General features: G+C 32.3%; 1 protein-coding gene across 1 annotated transcript in view; it reads right to left on the bottom strand.

Annotated features, from left to right (window-relative positions):
- Window positions 1-22,758, bottom strand: part of LOC148301729 (uncharacterized) — a 110,832-nt gene that overhangs the window by 3,624 nt on the left and 84,450 nt on the right. Inside the window, exons 3-10 of the mRNA XM_088272812.1 lie at window positions 16,328-16,562; window positions 14,546-14,707; window positions 10,493-10,603; window positions 6,670-6,803; window positions 5,863-6,001; window positions 4,145-4,359; window positions 1,350-1,553; window positions 416-652 (exon numbers count right to left, since the gene is read on the bottom strand). Of these exons, the coding sequence (XP_088128938.1) occupies window positions 416-652; window positions 1,350-1,553; window positions 4,145-4,359; window positions 5,863-6,001; window positions 6,670-6,803; window positions 10,493-10,603; window positions 14,546-14,707; window positions 16,328-16,472 (1,347 nt within the window). The 5' untranslated portion in view covers window positions 16,473-16,562. The remainder of the gene's footprint in view (window positions 1-415; window positions 653-1,349; window positions 1,554-4,144; window positions 4,360-5,862; window positions 6,002-6,669; window positions 6,804-10,492; window positions 10,604-14,545; window positions 14,708-16,327; window positions 16,563-22,758) is intronic.

The following is a 22,758-nucleotide window of genomic DNA, read 5'->3' as shown; positions in this document are numbered from 1 at the left end:
TTTACATTGTTATTTTTTTTTTTTTAAATTATAAAAATATAAAATTTCTTATTATTTCAAAAGAATTTTAATTTCCTCTGATAAATGCCGGATTTTGACCAACATACAGATTAATATCAAAAAAATTATCGATAAATCAACATAGATGGATAGAATAGTGAATGTGACATTACAATCACTTTTTTTTGTTAGTTGGGTTAGCATTTCCAATAAATTGGATGTGTGGTTGATTGTGGCGTCAAAGTATAGCTTAATCCAAATCGTAAGCTCAGACTTTCATCTTCTTCCATATGAAAAAGAAAGATAGATGTTTCATATCAAATATGTACATATCATCCGAAGTGAATAATTCAATGTCTGAATAAAAATGGGTTAATTAACCTAATTTATGATGAGGTGGCATTTCATTACCTACCTTCAACATCTGTGGCTCCAGAAAGGCAGGATTGAAGTACAGCTTCCTTCTGACGTTTCCTTGCGGGGGCAGGGGTGGAGTTCTCTCTACGACGGAGGGATCCGACTCATCAACTATGGCCACGTGCAGCTCTGGGCGTCTCTCGACCAACGACTGCTGGTGTAGCGCCGCGTAGGGCTGGCCGGGACAGGGCGGCAAGACGGCTATAGCGAGGCGATGCACGGTCACGTTTGTAGACTAAAATGAAACAACAAACAAAAATGTTAGTAATATTAGTATATAACCTGTCACCGAAATTTTTATGTCTATGTTTATGTTTCCATCATGACAATCCGCGGTCACACACATTTTTGATGACTTGGATGACAAATTAACGGAACATTGTTAGGTAGTTTTGATCCATCCAGCGTATAACCCGGATTTGGCACGCTCTGATTATTTGTTTTGGTCTCTGTAAAACTCTCTTGGTGGTAAAAAAAAATGCCGACTGAAGGGCCACTGAAAATCACTTGGTAAAGGTTTTCAACGAAAAACCACAGAAGTTCTACAGCGATGGAATTATGAAGCTTCCCGAAAAATGGCAAAAGGTCACAGATAATAATTGTCAATATATATTTGATTAAAATTGATTTTCTATGAAGAACTTTTTGTTAAAAAATGTACCGAAATACCGCAGCGACTTTTTATATGACCGGGCTGTTCAATTAATGCGTAGACTGTCATTATAAAACAAAATGTACTTTATTTAGAAGTAATATGTCTGGGTCCCCTTCAAAGTATTTACCTCCCCGATGCACACACATATCCCAATGGTGCTTCCACAGTCATCGAGTCAATCGAGGAGTGTTTGGCCAAAAACTCTGAATTCTACAAAATTGTAATTATTTAACATTAATATAATAAATGTCATATATTATATGTCTTCATAATTTACCTTAATATTGGAGCAATGCTCCTCTTCTTTGATATCGTTATCCCGACTTTTTCTCCCTTTGAGTGAGTCCGTCCTGGATGAAGATCGGGAAGAATAGGCTCTGGATATAGAGTCGTCTTTATCAGAATGCACGTCACATGAAGACCTTCTGGTGTCGTTTAGAAATGCATCTAATGAGAGAAGAGGGTTGGTTTTCATGTTCGACTGCAATGTAAAAAGAACGATTTTTTTTATTGATATCTCAACACAGATGAAGAATTTCAAATGATCTGAATATTTACAGGGTGTGCGATCTGTTATTGGGTTTTTATAATTAAAGTAAAAATAAACGATTCAATAAGTTTTGAAATAATACGATTTAAAAAATGTGTAAAAAAAATTGATGATTATTGACGTACTTTACTCGTGTACATTTAAAATGCCATTATTTTCATTTCATGTTTGTCATACCATAAATTTCAAATTTTGATAGTATTACGTTAATGAAATTCGACTGTTGTTTTATTATTTAAGTATATATTTTCTTATAAATAATTTCTTAGTACAGTGTGAATGATATAAAAATATATATTACCTATGAAAATAAAAGTACAATTAAATAAATATTTATACTACGTTGTGTTAACCCTAAGTATTTTTTTAAAATAATTCCATTCATTCGTTTTTTAAAAAAATGCTGCATAGGGCACAGCATCTCATTAAAGCAGTGTTATCTTGATCGATAATTACGCGAAAAAAGATTATCAGTCGAAATACGAAGAAAAGATTAACCAAAAAAATACTGTTGATTAGAATATTTGTAGTTTTCATAATACATTTAAAAATGTGGTCTTATACTAGTGTTCCATATTTATGAATAAATCATAAAAAAAACTAACCAACCATCACGCCGCTTCCCCGCAGGAGTATGCACAGAGAATAGAACGCCACAATACTCTGTCTTTGCAAACAATCTTCGCCTCTTCCGCGTTCATGCATCTCTTCATACATTCCCGCCGATTTTTCGACCCCTAACCCGACCGCTTTCAAATATTTGGCACACCTGATCGTATTTGACATACCTGGTCGTATCTTGAATAAATCATGCTACTACTACTACTACTACTACTACCATCACGCCGTTTTCCCGCAGGGGTAGGCAGAGAGGATGGAACGCCACACTTTTCTATCTTGACATACACTCCTCGCCTCCTTCACATCCATACATCTAGTCATACATGCCCTCCGATCACGCATACTTTTGACACCGCCAGATTTTGAATAAATCATCTTGTTCCATAAATGTAATACCAAATCAATAATTAATTTAAATATACAGTAAAACCCCCTATAACGTTCCTTCCTATAACGCAGTAAATATTTTAATGTTATAGGGGGGTTAACTGTACATATACTCGTATATGTTACTGGTGTGCATGATATATCTAGTTTTTTAAAGGATGATTTTCCCACATAAATTTCGTACATTAACACGAAGTTTAAATATTTTTTTACTGAAGATGCATTGCAATTATCTAGTTGATCAGTTAATTAATGTATTTTCGCACGTTACATTGTATATTAATAGTGAGTGGTGCTATCTCTTTACATCCTAATATGGTCGCTATTTCGCAAAGGAAATTCCTATTGTTTTTCAGTGATTACCATACGACCTTATTTACATCGTATAAAATACAAATTATTGTTTGTATTTATCATTCGCTCTGTGCATTGTGTGGAAAGATGCGTTGATTCCGATTATTTTTATTAAGCTATTTATGCGCAGTAATATATGCATCTAAGATAAATTAATATACTAATTTCTCATCAGTTTATGGTACCTAATTATTTAAAATTTCCTTTTAGAAGCAGGCACGATTCATTAAATTATATTTGAAAAAACTAACTGTCTAGTACGTTGCTTCTCCGCAGAAGTAGGCAGAGAGAACAGAACGCTTTACCAATCTGCCTTTGCACGCAATCTTATTCTTTTTATCTACTCTTACATACTTGCCGATTATTCCGACTTCTGACTTAACCACTTTCAAGTATTTGAAATACTTGATCATGCCAAGTTTTCCTTGGTCTTCCTCTGCTTTTATTATCAACCACATTCACTTCATGAATTTATTTTTCTATTCTTTCTTTTTTTTGTTGATAGAAATCAATAATTGATCCAGTAATTACTTTGTGGTAACTTCCAATAATTTTAAATTGAAATTTTTCTTGGTAAATACCACTTAATCTTAAAATATATTTTGACATATATTTCAATGTCCTCCTGCGAATACGGTATTTGATAGTGATTTAGTTAGATGGAGTCTAAACCTTGATGAACGTTGTTCGCCATGAACAATTTTCAATTTACGTATGTTGCTGTTACGTTCAACGGATGGCGCTGCCATTTTATAAAACATGATTTTACCTAAAAAAAAATAAAAACACGCAGGTGTTCAAATGCAACATTCTGTCAAAATTTGAAATCAACCAATGAATTTATTTAGGAGATTAAAGATTTTGAGCAAACGAACATTAGCGGTTTTATTTATCAATAGAAAATACATAAGACAATTATTTATGCCGTTTGATAGTTCAGGGTTGTGGTCGAAGGATTCGTGTCGGGTTGTGGTCCCGTGGTTAGTGTCGCGGACTCTTGAGTTTTTTGGTTCAAACCCACTTTCCCACAATGTGATACCTACTTCAAATGATCAACCGCTTAAGCTCACAGAAATGATATGAAATTGAAGTATGTATTTTTGGAAATAATAAAAACACAAATAATTATCTTTTATAAAAAAAAGGATTTTCAATATTACCATGTCTATGACAGGGTGATCGTCCATTTTCGATTCGATTCTTGGCATGAGTCGAAGCCTTTTGGCCCGCAGGTACATAAGCAGGGCCCCCGCGTATAAGAGAGTCGCCACCAGCGCGCAGAGTAGCAAGGGGGCCCCCATGCCGGGCCCACCGCCCCACGAGGCCTTCTCGGTGTCGGGCCCCACGCCCAGAGAGAAGAACACCTCCGTCATGTCTGAAATATCAATAAAATACATAAATACCTCAACACGTTCACTGCCTTCAATAAGTTTATGGAAAACTCAAGTGAGAACACATTACCGTAATCTGTAATTTGTAATTTTGTATGTGATGATAATAAATAAATAAATGAAATATATGTATCGCGAACAATCACGAGATGCTGACAAAATAGCAATGTTCTAAACGCTTAAAGGGTAACATGCGATCTGGATGATTCAGTATGCGCACGGCTGCGCGAGAAGCCGGTCGTGTTACTGTGCACTTTTTTTTTAAATATTGGAATTTTACTTTTTTTAAGAATATAAATTGAAAAAACATTCTTAGAATTTTTTTAACTAAATATCTTTCAATAACTCTTTTATTTTCAAAACTATATACATATTCATTTCTATTTTAAATTTACTTTTTTTTTAAGTATAAAAAATGACTAAAAATTTAAAATAATTAACTCCTTACCTTTCAAAAAGTTTTTTTCTTTTTCAAGATCCATAATTTGTTTTCGGGGAATTTTTTTTCCGGTACAAAATTGGTATTTTAAGCAAAAAATTCAATAACGTGTAATGTGTCTTGGGTTTAAAGAAAATTAAGTTGCGATTCATCATATATTGAGCCTTAAATTATATTTAAAATATGAAATTTATTTTTATTAGATACGATGTATTACTACACACTGTTCCCTTTGTGTAACATTCAAGCATAAATGTTTATACTAGCTTTGAGGCAAGCGAGTGTAATCACGATAAGCTAAGGTTGCACTCGCAAATTATACATTAATACGTGAACTTTTTAATTTTTTTAATTTTTTTACACACTGATATAAAACGTTGTGTTAAGACAGTAAAGGTATACTTCAATAACGCAAATATACTTTCAACCCATTTGACTCATTATTCCACACAAGGAAAATATTTCATAAAACATTATTTTTATTATATTATTAAACCATATTCGCTCCGTAGGTGGAGTATATGGAGTCCACAAACTGTCTCCAGGCTTTTCTGTCGGCTGCCAGCTCCCTTGCATACTCCCAAGTCAGATCCGCGTCCCAAAGTTCTGACGAGAACTGCCGACGAATTGTCAGCAGTGGTCGTCCTGGGCGGCGCGAACCTGATGCCTTGTAAAAGAGGCAAGCTTGATTAAGGCTCTCAGGGGGCATGCGGAGTACATGGCCAAGCCAACTGAATCGCCTTTTCTTGACGATAGTTGTGACCAAGATTTGCTGCGTCCTACGTCTTATCTCGTCAAACCACCGCACGCCTTAAATTCTCCGCAGACACCTATTATCAAAGCTTAGTACACGGCTGCTCTGGGCGCTTGTAAGGTGCCATGTCTCACAGCCGTGTAAGAGAACAGGAGCAATGCAGGCATTGTATAGGCGGCATTTGGTCTTCACCGTGTATAAATCCGATCTCCAGACTGCCTTCATACTGTGACAACATTTTGCTTTTATTAATAAGTATTACAAAAATATATTTCAAATAAGAAAAATCCTTACCGTTGGGAGTATCTGGTGCAGTCCCAGATACTCTGAAGGCTGCACAAGGCATCAATAACCGAGGGCCAACCCAGCAAGCCAACCTCACCAGCACTGCTCTGCCCGTCAAGCGCTCTCGACTAGGTTCACTACCACGCCACTAGAATCAGTATATTAATTTATTTTAAAATATATATTTCTTTAGGTAAGTGTTTACCACTTTTCATCAAAAATCTGTTGTGACAAGTGTTTCTATGCGTTCTGCATCATTATCAAACCCTACCAACAAGCCAACCTCTCCCAGCCAAGCGGTCTCTACTAGGTCCACTACCGCGCCACTAAAATTAATCCATTGAAATATTTTATATTGTATTTTTTTTTAAAGATTTTTACACTTTTTTTATTCCAATTTCAGTTGGTAAATGCTAAAAAATACAGAATTTACCGTCCTTCTTCACATACTGACTATCTAAAGCATCAAATAAGCAAACAAATCGAGTTTACATTTTATTACATACATTAATTGAATTGGCAATATTTTTTAGTAATATCTATCCATTTTTATTTCAATTTCACTTGGTTAATACCATTATTTTACAAAATGTATAGTAAAAGGTACGTGTTTCGATGCATTCCACGTCATTACTAAACGTGTGTGAAGCTAAATCTAAATTTTAGATGGTCCTTAGGACGTTGAGCTGTAAGATCTCTTTTTTTTTTAAATACGTAAGCATAATTTCAGATATTACCACAACTGACGTCCGACACAATTTATAAAAAAGTATTCATAATTCATAATATTTTTCCTATTTAGGGGTGTATTTTTACCATGAGAAAGGTTTTTCCCTCATCCCTGTAAAGACTGAACGGAACATCATTATCCGTAGCCTCCCTTAGGCTGCTCCATCCTTTCTTCGTTAGAAACTGAGCACTTGAAATTGCGCATACAGCATTCTCGATATCTGTAATAAGAACATAAATATGTTTAATTCATATTTGAAGCAATAACTTTGTGATTCTCCATTTTTTAACTAAAATGTAACTTTGTTTTAAAATCACTTTAAATATTTTATTATAACTTAATTAAAATGTCTACCGGTTTCAAAGAAAATCGGTTAGTTTCGAAACCGATAGACATTAAAATTAGGTTATAATTAAATATTAATAGTGATTTTAAAACAAAGTCATATTTGAATTACATAAATATTTCATTACATTTCGATACATTATTTGATATTTTAAATCGTATTTCCTAAATCATTTTACTTATATTATTATCCATAGAATTGACGCCATATATTGCACATTATTTGGTATTTTTGTTTGTTTCAATATCCTAATGCTATGATTTTACAATAAAATACCTGGTTGAATGAATAAACGTAATAAATCACAATTTTTTCAAAAGATTTTTGCATTAAAACTATTGTAACAAATTTTAACCAAAAAAAATAAATTGCACTTAACAAAAATAGGTATAAAACGATTCCGGAAATCGAGGCATAATTTTTGAAGTCGGCTTCCATCTTGCTTTGATTTTATTTCGCCGAACTTTCACAATTGCTACAAGAATTGCGGTACCGGCCAAAGATGTGTAATTAAATGTGTAATCAGTAATCCTGCTTGAATGAACGTGGTTTAAAATCATGCATCGACAGCCAGAATTGTTATCAAAATTGCGGGGTAAACTTTTGATGTTTTCAATTATGCAACAGTTTGAAAGCGTGCGGTTATTCAATCAGCAGCCTGAAATCTCTGCAAAAGATTAAAGATGCTCTTTTGTATTAAAGTACTAGAAACTCAGAAAGAAGTGGCAAATAATTATAAATGAGTGTTTTGACATTTTCTCCTTTGAGCATCAATTCAATCAATAAGATGACATTTTTCTAACGCTGGATTTTTTACTTTACGAATGATATATCAACATTATAGCTATTTCAAGTCGAATTCGAGCATCTATCGTTAACATAAAAATATATTTAAATTGAAATGTGACTTAAGGCTGTCTCATGTTAAAATATATTTGTGAACTGATTTGAATCTCACCTTTATTTAATTGGCGTAAGCTATATACATGCTTTACAGATTTCTTAACTGAAGGCGCCGCCATCAGCCATACTTCCAAATCTATCAAATAGCAATCCACAAACGAAATCCAATAACATTGCAAATACACATATTAAAAAATTGATGCAATTTAGATATTCACTAATGAAAGAATATTTAACGTTCCACAAGTGTTTAAAGACAAATGCCAGTTTATAAGCCTTGGAATGCTCAGATTTCCATCTTCTTCTATATAAAACGATAGATTTTTCATCTCAAGTTGAGACACCTTTTAAATTGCTTCTTTTATATGTTCCTTAAGTTTTGTATTGATATTTCTTGGTGGAACTGTACTTTATATCTTAAAATAACAACTATTTAGCTTTTTCTTTAGGAAAAAAAAATTACATGGGGAAAAAACTACATACGAGTAAGTATATGGTTGTTGTTTCGAAAAAAACTGTATCTTGCGACAGTAAATAAGTTTAAAAAATAATTATTTTGAACACAATTGTTTTAGAATCACCCATTTTCACACCCCATCCTGTACACAAATTGCCATAGATTCATTACTACCATGTTTTATTTTAATAGGATATTCTAAGGCAGGTCTCGAATTAATAATACCAAAAGTAGAAACACGTGCGCCTACCAAACCTATGGTATACATGTATATTGAAGATATCTCTTTTACATATCTAGCTCAAATCAATCAATATTTGAAATAATCATTCAATTACAATGTGGTACAGATGTAAAAAACTTTTACTGATGACTGGCGAATTCACGAATTCGTTAATTATCTTGTTTTCATTTACGAACTAATGAGTGAGAGAACTACTTGATTCTTTACATATGCCAACTTGACTGACCGATTTCGGTTTATGAATAATTTCGTCATTATTGATGGAATTATTTTTTTGACTTGTTTGTATTTGCGGATTTATTTGTATTAAAAATAATGTGTCATAACAGTTGCGAAATTTAATTCTTACCTCATAGTGAGGCATTATGAAATTATTTACAATATTTTGAGTGCCCAAATTTTTGTTCACATTTCTGGGGTTTGCATTTGCTCCATTGATTTTTCGTGAAGCTTTCTGCTTATAAAAACTAAACTTATAACCATTTCAAAATATATGAATTGTTTTCAAATCTTTCTTTACAAATTTGGGTTTCTTTCACTGAATCATGGTTTAACCGTCTTTGTAAAATAATTCGGAAAGAATTCACATTCCATAAATTTTCTGCTCAATATTTTTTTACTCGTTTCAACCATAGATGTCACTGACGAAGTAGCATACGGAAGACCTTTTTAATTGAAGCATAAATATAACTTCTTAAATTTGAGTGGAGTTGCTAATCGTGGGTAGAATAGTGAATATTACACATGTATAAAATGATCACTTAAACGAGTATATGATGGATCGCAAGCCTGTAAATACCAAGACTTCTATATTCTTCCTTATCCATGTTGAGATGCCAAAATATATTTTATTCATTATTTATTTGATCATGAAAAATTCAAGTACCAAACAAAACAATACACATTTATCAACGAATCACGTAAAAATCAAATCGTAAATCGTGAAACATTGTTCGTCAAACTTTAAAGTAAAGCTTGCTAACAGCCGCCCTTGATTTTAATAGCGTCGTTTCAGACGGCTCATAAAGAAATCACGATTCCTTCCAGGAAAATCACTTACCCAACCCTCCCAAACTGTTATTAACTCATATCTAGTAACTGGATCGAGTTTCACGAAATTATAAACAAATTTAAAAATGCATTCTAACTGCACCCAATATTTTGGACAACGGGCAATAAACAAGCATTACTGCAGTTTCCGCGTGCATCGTGATTTATTTTTAACGATGAAAACCAACACGTTTTATTAACAATAAGTACTGCTATCGTACGAGCGAACGTTTTAACGATTTTTATGTCTTTTGAATTGGGTGAAGATTGCTATTCGATTACAGACTGCAAAATATTAAAAAAGCCATTTATTTTATTTTTACATTCTCCCCCATTTTGTAATTTACAAAAACAAAGATATTTTTTAACGTCATACAGTACCTACTACGTTTTTACGATATGGTATAAAAAATTGAAAGTGAGACATCTTAAATTAAAGAAAAGAGAAATCTTAAAAGAAATACAGTAATACATGTAATGCATGAAACATATTCTGTTTATTCAATATTTTCACTGTCATTGATTGGTGCTTCAATTAGCATTATAGGTTTGTGATAAATAAAATATGAGATAAACCATATGTCCGTGATTCGACATTTTCGGGATAGCGAGAAAATATTGCATCTATTGTAGTTCCTGACTTTATTGTTGATTCATTGGATTTGTTAAAACACACTGATAAATATTACTTACACAACGCGTGGTACCTCGATGACATCAATGTTAAATTATCCTTGCAGTACTGGGTATGGACAAGAATTCATAATATCCTCTCAGAATTTTAGATTGAACTAAATACTGATTCATATTAATGAGTCTCAAAACTTAACCGTTTAAGAAAACGCACGTCAAATAACATATTTGTCAATAAATAATTTATTTAAATTTATTAATAGTTTATTAAATTACCTGCAAAATTGATCTCCTTTGAAGGGTGAATAATTTGTCCACTGAGGGGTAGAAAAACCATCGGGATCTTACTCGCTCCATCGCCACTTCCGAAATCAGCCACCGGACACTCTAAAATATAATTCAAAGATATGATATATTAAAAAAGGATTTGTTTTCAATTAATTGATGGCAAAAAAATCAAACGTAATGGAAAATCGTTGGGATATATAAAATGAATCAAACTCGTTATTTTGTAATTATTTTCCTTTAGATGCTACTTTGATATGATATCTCTTGATCCTTCGATATCCTAAAGGCCCAGCTCTCAAATTAAGGCAAACTTTCATGTTGAGTTTGTCGAAATATGTACGTGTGCAATAATAATGTAATTTAAAATATAAAAAGGAAACCATTTTAACCAGTTTAAGACCATTTTAGTTTAGAGATTATTAATGAAAAGACGATTAGTTTTGAGGACTACAGATGTTGTCATCAACAAGTGAAAGTTTAATTTTATGCATTTTAAAAATATATATATTTAAATGATCATATTATTAACAATGTCAATTCTAAATAAATAAATAATAATAATTATTATTTACGAAGTCATCACATTTTAATATATTCTCCTTAAGAATGCAACTATAATAATAATAAAACCCTTATCCGCACCCCAATGGTGCATAGGGCACTGCGTCATATAAACGCAGTGTTATCTTGATCGTTTACACATGAAGGAAAGGTGATCAGCCCTCCGCTTCTGGTACCAGTCCAGGGTAATATTAAATAAATATTACAGTAAAAAAATCACTTATATTTATTTTACCCCCCTTGGGAATTGAACCCGGAACCTCCAGAACGGTAGTGTAGCGTGCTGACCATTACACTACGGAGGCGGACAAAGAATGCAATTAGGGTGGTTAAAAGTTAAATAATAAACCAAGTTCTAAACACAACATACGAATGTAAAAAACTTATATTATATTTTCACGTATTTCACGTTGTACGCATGGAACATATATATTCTTTCGTTATCAGTTTAACACATCAATTTTAATCTAAACTGTTTCCTCAACATTCATATTACGTTACTTATATTACGTTCTTCATATTACGTTTCTAACTAGTACTTATTATACTTAGTCTGTTTCCTATCTTCCTTTTTTGTATATCACTTTTAATCATCTTTAAATTTTTTACGTATAAACCATTACTCTCTCTATCCCTCTTTTTACTTTAAATTACTTTTGATAGAAAATAAAGTATTTTCTGCAACATGTGCCATGCTAATAATATTTTAATAAAATCGCGAAAATAACCGTCACTTTCTTATAATCATAAAAACGTTATTCGGTCATTAGATACCATGAATATAATGAAAGTGCTCGACCGTAAAGATGATTACCATTCATTCATTATTTAATAATGCATTAAATTTGATTATTTTGAATAAAAATAACGTTTCTTTAACTACCGATTGAGTAGGTGTTTATTTCACGAAATATTCATTCATTCAAATATTATCTTATCGTATTATTTTTTAAGTGGTAATATGATTATATCGGATGTTCAGGGAAATCTCAATACCAAAACTAAATATTTACACACATTTTGCATAATGCCTTCTAATGCTACACCGTTAAAATTTTCTACCCACACATATAATTTTATATCATGTATTAATAACATAAATTAGTTTCAAACAAATTATGCCAATTATAAAATTTTGTTTGAAGTTTCGGAAAGTGAAATTTAATAAGACAATGTGCCAACCTTTTTAAAAATATTTTTCTACTTCTTCTTTAACCAAATTTTATTATAGCTCCATTTAAATTTTTGTGTTACTAGCATTTCTTTTAATCATTTTTTTTCTTGTACCCTGTCATGTATTTGATGAAATTTTTCAACGATTTCAGATAATTTATATTGTTATCGTTTTGATACATTTTTTTTGCTGCAACCAAAAGCAAAAAAATCTTATTTTTGATCGTTTTAAAATAAATGCCCATTTTTTTTAGATAAAATACATTACATTAAATACATTATTTTTAAAAAAGTATGCTCATACTTTAAGCCGAATAATTCAATTCAGAATCATGATTCTCACATAAAAGCAAACAACTCGTATAATATCACTTTTTTTTAAATTTATTAATGTGAAACCGACAAGTTTCGATAACCAAAGAAGTTTAAGAAACTAGTCGTTTTTACAATAATAAACTCAAAATGAGGTCTTAAATAAGTGTTTCAATTTTATATTAAAATCATTACATTATTATTCACTGTTAATGCCATAATATTAAATACAGGTATATAAGAATCATACTATGTTGTAAGGTAAAACGCTTTGAATTGGCTAGTATGTTAATTTTATTGGTAAATAGGGTTTTCATTTTAATGTTTTGTTTCAATTTAAAATAAAAAATTAACAATTAAATTTAAGTAATAGGTACTTTATTTTATAATTATTTGCGGAAGCATGTGCAAAATTATTGTAATTTTATTCACTAGGGAAGAAGTTGGAATCGTCCCAAATAGAATAGAAACCCGTAAAAACATTAACTACCTTTTATAATACAAATTTGCATTGTTGAAACGAGGTTTTTAAAACACTTTATTACTTTCTTGCTCTTCGTGCTGTCTTTAATACATTTTGCTACAACTTTTCCCATTGTACTTAATTTTAATTTATTTGTTAAGTAATAACAAAAGAATAACAGTTATTTGTCGCTTGATGTGGAATGCATTTTTAATTAATTGCGTCTGAGAACATCTTATATAAGTGACACACATATCACTCACTCCTTTCAAGAACGTCATAAATAAAAAAAACTTGATTTTTCAGGAGAACGTTTTTAAAGTTCAAAAATATAATACAATTTATTAAAAATAAACATCAAGCCACTTATTGAACTTTTTACTGTGCAATAGATCTTTTTAGGTTAGACCAGAAGGTTTTTTCTCCATTTGAAAAAAACTAGTTTATTTAAAAAATAATAATTAAACAATACTTTTCTTAAAAATGCAAAAACAACACTTTGTGCCCTATAGCGGGTAAATATTAAGTTAAAAATATGCCTCTTTTGCTGGGATAAAGTACATTTTCTAGGCATTCCGAAAACACGCAAAACTGAAAATTGACGATTTTTGATTTATGACGTTCTTGAAAGGAGTGAGCGACATATACAAAATTAAACTGATATTTTATTTTACTCCTACACAAAGATAAAAATTATTACTTTGATCAATACATCTAGGAGTTCCGAAAATAAAATTGTGTGGTTTGTATGAGTTAGTAAAGTATTAGTTAGATTTTTGTGTATGTGTGTCATTTATATAATTTGTCGTATATAAGATGATGTCTCCGTCGCAATTAATTATTTATACAAGCATTCACAACAAGCGACAAAATTATTTATTTATTTTATTTATTTGGGTTAATAAATAACTGTTCAATTCTATTGTTATAACTAAAGCAAGAAATGAGATGACCAAAAGTTATTATTGTTAAAATTCTAAAACAGTTAATGCCCTTTTTGTAAATGTTATGTTAAAAAAGATGAAAATAGAAATAATAATTTCTAAAAAAATCGTAAAAAGAACTCCACAGACAAGACACATAAGGTGGCTTGGTGGGTCTACGAATGTATAAATAAATGTTTTTATGCATGTATGTATATAAACAATCATTTGAACAAATATATGAAGACAAAATAAACCATATCGTGGGTATACTGACAAAAAACGTTAACTCGAAAATATACAATTTTGACTTAATGATGCAAATCATAATGTTTTCAGCGTTCAAAAAAAGTGGAAAAATTCACTTAACTGTTTGAAATGCCATATTTATGTGGTTTTAAAAGCAAATTCAAACTTTAAGTTTAATAGCGGATATTTTATTAAGGCTAAAAGCTTTAAATGACAGGGATCATTCAAATAGGGATTTTACAGTTAACGTTTTTTGATAGTTAACCTACGATATATAGTGTTATATTTCCATTCGCTGTTTGGCCCATACTGACGAGAAAAATACGAAGGATAGAACAGATAAGTATTTGATTCACTGACCTGTGACGTCGCCTACGCAGGTTGATTTGTCCTCCCGGAAGAGCGGTTGACGGGCTCCACAGCGGCAGGCGCACGGGGGTCCCGCGACTCCGGGAGGCCTATCGCTGAAGGCTGTGCCCCCGCTGGCTTCCCCGCAGCGCGTCACTCCGCAGTCGTCGCCCCCTGAAAGTAATAAATATAGTAATTTGATAAAAAATTTAAATACATTTTATTTTTCATATTATTTGCTGACATAGGCCAAAATCGGTGATAGTCCGATGGGACAATATCTGGTGAATTTGAAGGGTAAAAAAACTATTGTAAAAAATGTTTGGACAGTCGAAGACTCAACGAATAATTAGATAAATACATGTATATATTGTTAAAAAAGTGAGGTTACTGAAGAGATGAGTCGTGTTCGCTTAAAAGATAATAAAAAAGACAACCGTCTCTTCTTTCTAACAATATATTAATCAGTATACTTGCAATTAATCAAATAAAGCCTGAAATTGTTTAAAAATCAATCAATCAACCTGAACTTTCACTTACAATTATTTAGAAGGTTGAGTGACCCAGAAAAGTCACATAGGATATACAATTCGCAAAGTTTAGAAAAAGGGAGAAGGCGAAAGTTTTGCATCTCTTAAACGGGTTGGAGCTGTTAGCAAAAAATAGAATAAGCAGTGAACTTAACAATGAGTAATTTTAAGACAACTCGAAGTTCAAGCTTTTTTACCATCACAAATGTATGCATGCATAGTTTGTATATATATAATTGTCCGACTAAAAACTAAAGAGCAAAACGGCTTCTTCTTATTTTTCCTTCTTTTAGTTCCTTGGACCTGTCTGTTCCGTTATCCGTCTCTTGTGACGTTGGCTGCCAGCTATCACGCCAACCCTTTGGAGGTTCTTCAGATGGTCCTCTTCCGTCTAAGTTTTCTTGAAGAACAATTTGGGCCAGTCTATTTTCTTACACTCTATTCATATGGGCTTTCCAGAATCGTCCTCCCTGTCTTCCTCATCTGACTTTATTCTCTGTATTCATTTCCCGAATTTTGTGTTCTTTATTCAGTCTTTTATTGCGTTTTCGGTTTTGAGCCTGAATCTCCTCATTTCAAAAGTTTTTAGACCAGGTTTGGTTCTCGCAGTGTCTACTATGGTCTCTATCTTTCATACCATATTTCACTTTCATACATACCAGGACGCCAGTTTAGCTTTTGCTAAAAGGTTTTTTGTATAACTGCTTTCAGTGCATCATTTACTCTATTCCCAGAATTCACTCTCCTTTCCATAACACTACCAATCTTTTCATCCCTAGAAAACATAATTTCCAAATAAAAGAAATCATCTACCTGTTCCAAAATTTCCCCCTTTACTACTATTTTACATACAGATCTACATTCATTTCTTTAAAAAATCATGTCTTTGGATTTGTTAATATTCATCAGCAAATCACTTCTCTTGCACACATTTTACAGCTTTGATACCAGCTCCTACATATCTTCTTTACTATCGGCAAGAAGTAAAGCATCGTCAGCATACAATAGACAGCGGACAGTCAAATCGATTGTTTTAACATAATCGACCATTTATTTATATGAATTTCCTGGTGAATAAAGCAATCCACAGGTATGTGTATAATAGAACGTTAGGTTAGGAATCAACATCGCACGAGGCTAAATCCCTCTTAAAAACAGGCCGCAAGGCCTATACCAAGCAGAAGAAGAAGAAGAAGACGAAGGAGAAGAAGGAGATGAAAAATAAGAAAAAGTAGAAGAAGAAGAAGAATGATAGAATACAGACCAGTCACAAAGAACAAGTCTCCGCCATCCACCCGAGTGATGTTCTGCACGCTTTCAATGCTGTCAAGAGACGCTGGGGCGGCGGAGGCAGCCAGCAGGACCAGCGCCGAGACAGCCAATGAGAGCGCAGCAGCGCCGCTGCCCATCGCCGTCAGCCAATCATATCACACGGATTTCAGGGAACAATGACACCAGCGATGGCTCGATACAGGGACATTGGGCATCACAGTGCGATTCTGGAAATGAAAAATGACATTCAAAAGGGTTTTGTCGAATCGTAATAATGATTTACAATGCAAGGCATATTATGTACTTTCTTTTCTTTAGCTTTAGCAATTTATATAAACATTCTCCTTATTATTCACAGTTAACTTCGTGTTCATGTCGTGTCACATAAAAACTCTGCCTCGCGATAGCTATTAACTATATTATTTTTGACAAATCAATATTGATGAAGAAGAATATAGACGACTGGGCATTTACGGAGCTTACGACCGTCATGGACTGATTTAAGTGATCGCTTTACACACGAGTAACATTCACCAATTTTACCTACGATTAGAAACCACAAATTATTGGAACTTCTATGGTGATATGAAAGAAGATTTTAATTAGGCAAAAACCAGGTATACTAAATAAAAAAAATACAAACAAAAAATATGTAAAAAATAACTCCTAATTGGAGATCGTCCAGAATTGTGAACAAGTATTTGGACACACTCAAAATGTTGTAAATATAGACTATAGTTAAAGACCTGATGAGGGTTTGGTTATTCCGAATCCGAATGTCGAATCAGTTTTTCGCGAAGTGAACGATGAATGATAAGGAGCGTGTTATATTACTAAACCACAAAGTTAATAATGCTTTTAAAATATAAAATAAGTTATACATATAAACCTTCGCTTATATTATATTTTTTAATATGCCCACATTCTGATTTTTTAAAAAGATTTTTCATAATTTAAAAAAAGCGGTTAATATCACAAACACTTTACAATACTCTTTGCACATCGTACTGATATATCAGTAGAGCATTTTAACACAACCAATTCTCGTTCTCACCTTTCTTTAGTTTAAACTCTCACATCCACTCTCTTGTTACAATCTCATTACGCCATAACACTTCCTCATTTTGTGCATCAAGATCATGATGTGTCATAATTACAGACTCATAATCCCCCAAAATCCAAAATGCGGCAATTCAAATCATTAAAATGATTATGAGTATAATTTTACTGCGAGCGGATTAAACATTCGCAGTTCAGATAAATAACCACCTTATCCGTGTAATTTGGCGAAAGTCAATCATAAATCAGTAAATAATACACTCCTCTCGAGATAAATTGACTTGCAAACAATCCCGAGTTGAGATGTATCTCGAATTTAAAAAGGCGGGAGTAGCGAAATCTTCACACGTATCGCCGATTAAGGGTTAAATGGTACTAACTGCCGCAGCGCTCGGTTGGCGCTTAAGACAATCCGATTTAACCTTCATCTTGCCTCGTTACAAGCGCGAACGCCCATTTTTTTGTTCCGGCAAAAACTATTCACGATGTCTTCTTCGGCATCCGAAACGCACGATGATTCTGACGTTCGAGCCTGCAAAAAATGCACACATCAAGCTGACGTGGTATTATAAAGAGAATTATATTCTTTTTACCGTCGGACCCCTTTTCGGAGGCGGTGGTATTGAAATAATCATTTGTTTGGTTGTCCATAGGTCATAATGGACGGTGTGCGCGCACGTTCATGCGCAGTCTACGATTTTTCTCATATACATCACTGACAACCATATAAGTTATGATATCAGAAGTCAAAAGCCATTGATTGGGTTCTTAACCCGAATTTTCGGCAGAGGTTCCATTTTTTTTGGGTCGTGGTCGGAATGGATAAGTGTCATACTTTTAATGAGTTTCTGGTGCTTAATCTTACTGACCGTACGTGCAGCGAAATTTATAATATTGAGAAAGTTATTATTTTTTTGAATCGTGTTAATTTTTTTTAAACCAGATTTTAACCTCAATACAGGTAGGAGGTACCTTAGAGAGATTTAAGAAAAAGGATGCAATTAATAATTTATCTGTGGTTAGGCACCAGTGGCGGTACTTCCCTAGAAGCCCAAAAGCCCGGCTTGCCTAACAACTCCAAATAACAATTACTAAATCTAGACCAAATGATTAAAAATACATAATTAATGTTTTCACGTTTAACACTATGCATGCCATTATATGGTGATGGTACTTATTGGTTATGCTTAATATCTGAGGAAGATATTTTATTATAGTGAACATTTTCTTTATTTCAAGGTGATGGCTATACCTTACAAAAGTTACATGTTAACATATTTTTACAATGATTACAATACATTGTTTATATTTACAATACTTTCTGGGTGCTTACTATACTGGGAATGATATGGGTGAAGAAATTATAGGCACACCATGTATTCACGAATGTGAAAAAGAATGGGCTTGCCTTACTGGTAAACCCTAGGCACGCCACTGATAGGCACCTACTTAGCGTATCATGTGGATGGTGTTAAGATATATCCCAAAACTACTACTACTACTACTACTACCATCACGCCGTTTCCCCGCAGAGGTAGGCAGAGAGGATGGAACGCCACACTATTCTGTCCTAAAATACACTCCTCGCCTCCTTCACATCCATACATTTACTCATACATGCCCTCAGATTACGCAGACTTTTGACACCGCCAGATTTTAGGTTCTGATTGATCTGATCGTGCCAAGTCTTTTTCGGTCGTCCTCGTTCTGTTTTCCCTCTCACATTCGCCACATATATTTTCTTAGTCATTCTCTCGTTATCCATTCGCTCCACATGTCCATACTAACTCTTCTTAATATTTTCAATTATTCTTCGTTCATGAGACAATTAATATTTAAATTATTTTTTTCCTAGCACCTTCTGAGTATGAATTGTTATAATTATTATATATTTGTTCCGAAACAAAATACGAGAAAAAAGCAAGAGAGTGAGTTTTTACACACAATGTAAACTATATGAAATGTTAACAAAATTCAGAAAAAAAAATATATTGATGAAAATCAAAATTTCATATGATGCTTAAAACACTAAGTATGTGAGGAATCAAGGAAAATTCTACATTTGTATATTTTTAATTTAGTAAAAATAATATTTATTTAAATAGAACACAAGTTTTAAAAAAACTAATAGATCCTCATCGAAAAAGTAATACAAAATAAACATACATAGATTTTTTTCATAAAATTAATATGTAATTAATACCGTGAAACAGTGATTGACATATACCGATTTAAAAAAAATAACGTCTATGGGAGAATGGTATATCCCAGTCGAATGTTTAATACCACACTTGCTCATCGTATTATATGTATGTTAGAAACAGGATGTTTAAAAAAAGTCTGTACCGTGTGCAATATGCAATTCGCTTGAATGAAAAAAAAAATATTTATTATGCTTTCCAACATAATCTCCGAAAAATTGACCTTATAATTGTAAACAACATTTATTTAATTAAATTTGTAATCTTATTAACACATTGGCTGCCCCGGCAATTTTCCGAGTTCCGGTCTAAAAAGCCTTCTTTAAAAATATACTTTTACTTCTTGATTTTGAATATTTTTTTATAATTATATTTATTTGTTCTTTTATTGGCAAATTTTCTGTTCATATAAGCCATCATTGATTTTTGGTTCTCTTCTCAGAAGCCATCTATCCATATTAGCACTGATATGCAACGAATATTATCGTAGCTTCACGATTATATAGTAAGTAAACACGGTACGAGATAACTCAAAGTCGGCGTCCTAGCAAAGAACGCAATCTACGAGTTATCTCGTAGTTGGCAGTCAACGTGTTAACTTTCACCGTTCGTTTTTTAACTCATCCGTCCAGTGTTATCCTTACTTAGATCATCAAACAACGTAACGTGAGGTGAATAAGGTCTCCTTTTTATCAAATAATAATAAAAATACTGCAAAGTGGTGATTTATTATTCGATAAATATTAAACTTACAGTTATTGATTAACTGTGTGAAATTGCACACAACTTGTGAGATTAGCACACATTAATAATGTACAGAAACACTTCTTTGTCTTAACCTTTACTATCTCTTTCTTGTAATTAGACAACCTCTAGTATTTTAATTAGTAAATACCACTATTTCTTAAAATCTACTGTAGTATTCCTCTAATATAGTATACCTCTAGTATTCCTAACATACTCTAACGCTAACATCGATAAACATAGAATATACCATTGGTCGTTTCTGGCTGAAAGTTGACCATTGTATCAATAAATACGTTAAAATTGGTCGATTGCCATTTTATATACCGTAAGCATCATGTTCAATTTCTCAAGACAAAATTAAATTATTTACTAGTACAAGCTTGTGTGATATCCAGGACATTGAATAAATTATATCTTTAGGTCCATTAAAATTTATACAATTTAAACTGTAAATGTTCATTTGTTCAATATCTTAAATATCCTAAAATATTTTACCTATTGCATTCATGTTTCCATTACAACATTGCATTCAAATACGCGCGTATTTTATCCATCAAAATATCAATTAAAATTAAAATGCGTCTTTCCAGAAAAACACCTTTCTTTAACAGCAATAGCAGCGCTATTTGTTAAAAATAACAGCAAGACATGTTGATTTTTATTTTTTAATTAAATACTTGAATATACCGCTTTAATAAGTTTTATATACTTATATATTTATATACGAATAGTTTCGAAGATGTTTAATATACTGTTTAAAAATACGTCACCATTATTATCTTTGTTTCCTTTTACAATAAAATCTTGTTCCTTAACCCCCCCCTTCCCTTTATTTATTAACCTATATATAATAATAATGATAATAAAACCCTTATCCGCACCCCAATGGTGCATAGGGCACTGTGTCATATAAACGCAGTGTTATCTTGATCGTTTACACATGAAGAAAAGGTGATCAGCCCTCCGCTTCAAGTACCAGTCCAGGGTAATATTGAATAAATACTACAGCGAAAAAATCACTCATATTTATGCTTACCCCCCCTAGGAATCGAACCCGGGTCCTCCAGAACGGTAGCCGAGCGTGCTGACCTTTACACTACGGAGGCGGACTATATATATACCCATAAATATTTTTGTTCGTTAGTTTTAATTTTTACCAGAAGATGAAAACATCTGTAAGTTTTCAAAACTAGTCGTATATATAAATAAAACTCATTAAAGTGGTATATTCGAGTGTTTAATTTTTTTTTAATAATCAACATGTCATTCCACAAAGTTAATGCCGAATCAATAAATAATACCAAGACATGCATTATCAAAAATTGCTAAAGACAGATGGCGCCTTCTCGTGTTTCTTATATTTTTTATATTTTTTTTGCTTCACAAGCGATATGAAATTAAGCATATTAGAAATACGTGCTTTATATTTTCTTTATTTTTAATTTTACCAGACTGATCCACAGTATTGCATTCTCGGGTACAGCTAGAATATTTTATGAAATGTATATTATTTGTTTTCCAATGTGTGTTCTCCAATTAACACTGTTAATTTTATTTATTGTTTCGGCATTAACTTTGTGCTAAGACATGTTACAATGATTAAAGAAAACACTTCGTTTTTTACCACTTGTATAGTAACTATTATACAGACCTGAATGATGGAAGTTTAACTTCTGAAACATGTAGTCTATAATAAAACTCAAGTGTTAAAAAACGAAGTGTTTTCTTTAATCATTGTAACACTGTCAATATTTTTATTGAAAATGGAACTAACAACCGATAACAACCAAAAATGGAGAACGCTGATTTTATAGCTGAGTAGGATTATTGGTAAAAGCTGACGATGGTCACGATTGTGTGCTGATAAAGGTCTAGCACGTGAGGAAGGGTCAGAAAATATTATGATTGATAATGAAAAGACCTTTTCAGGTTCATTTCAAAGTAATCAATACTCGTGACGTCTTAGCGATTATTTTAATGTGAGCAGGTGCATTATACCTTATACAGATATTATATAATGTACATATATATATACACATATGATAAATGATAATAAGTATGCTTATGATAATTACGTACAACATTTCTGACTAAATTTAAAACAAGATTATTTCGTATTTACCGTATTAGTTTATGTATTAATTTTAAATCAAACACAGTTTTTTTGAGTCTACTAAGTTGTATTTTATTAACAAAAACACATAAAAAATTATTATATTGTGACAACTGTTTCGCCTTGTTAGGGCATTATCAAACGAATGTCAATGACATTCGTTTGATAATGCCCTAACAAGGCGAAACAGTTGTCACAATATAATAATTTTTTATGTGTTTTTGTTAATAAAATACAACTTAGTAAACTCAAAAAATCTGTGTTTGATTTAAAATTAATACATAAATTAAAATGGAGTTCTAA

Source organism: Brachycentrus maculatus, unplaced genomic scaffold (assembly GCF_059751285.1).
Source record: "Brachycentrus maculatus isolate JH-2025_06_01 unplaced genomic scaffold, ASM5975128v1 h1tg000527l, whole genome shotgun sequence".
In the NCBI taxonomy this organism is placed as follows: Eukaryota; Metazoa; Arthropoda; class Insecta; order Trichoptera; family Brachycentridae; genus Brachycentrus; species Brachycentrus maculatus.
The sequence above is the reverse complement of the archived record's forward strand: the minus strand, read 5'-3'. Positions and strand labels throughout refer to the sequence as shown.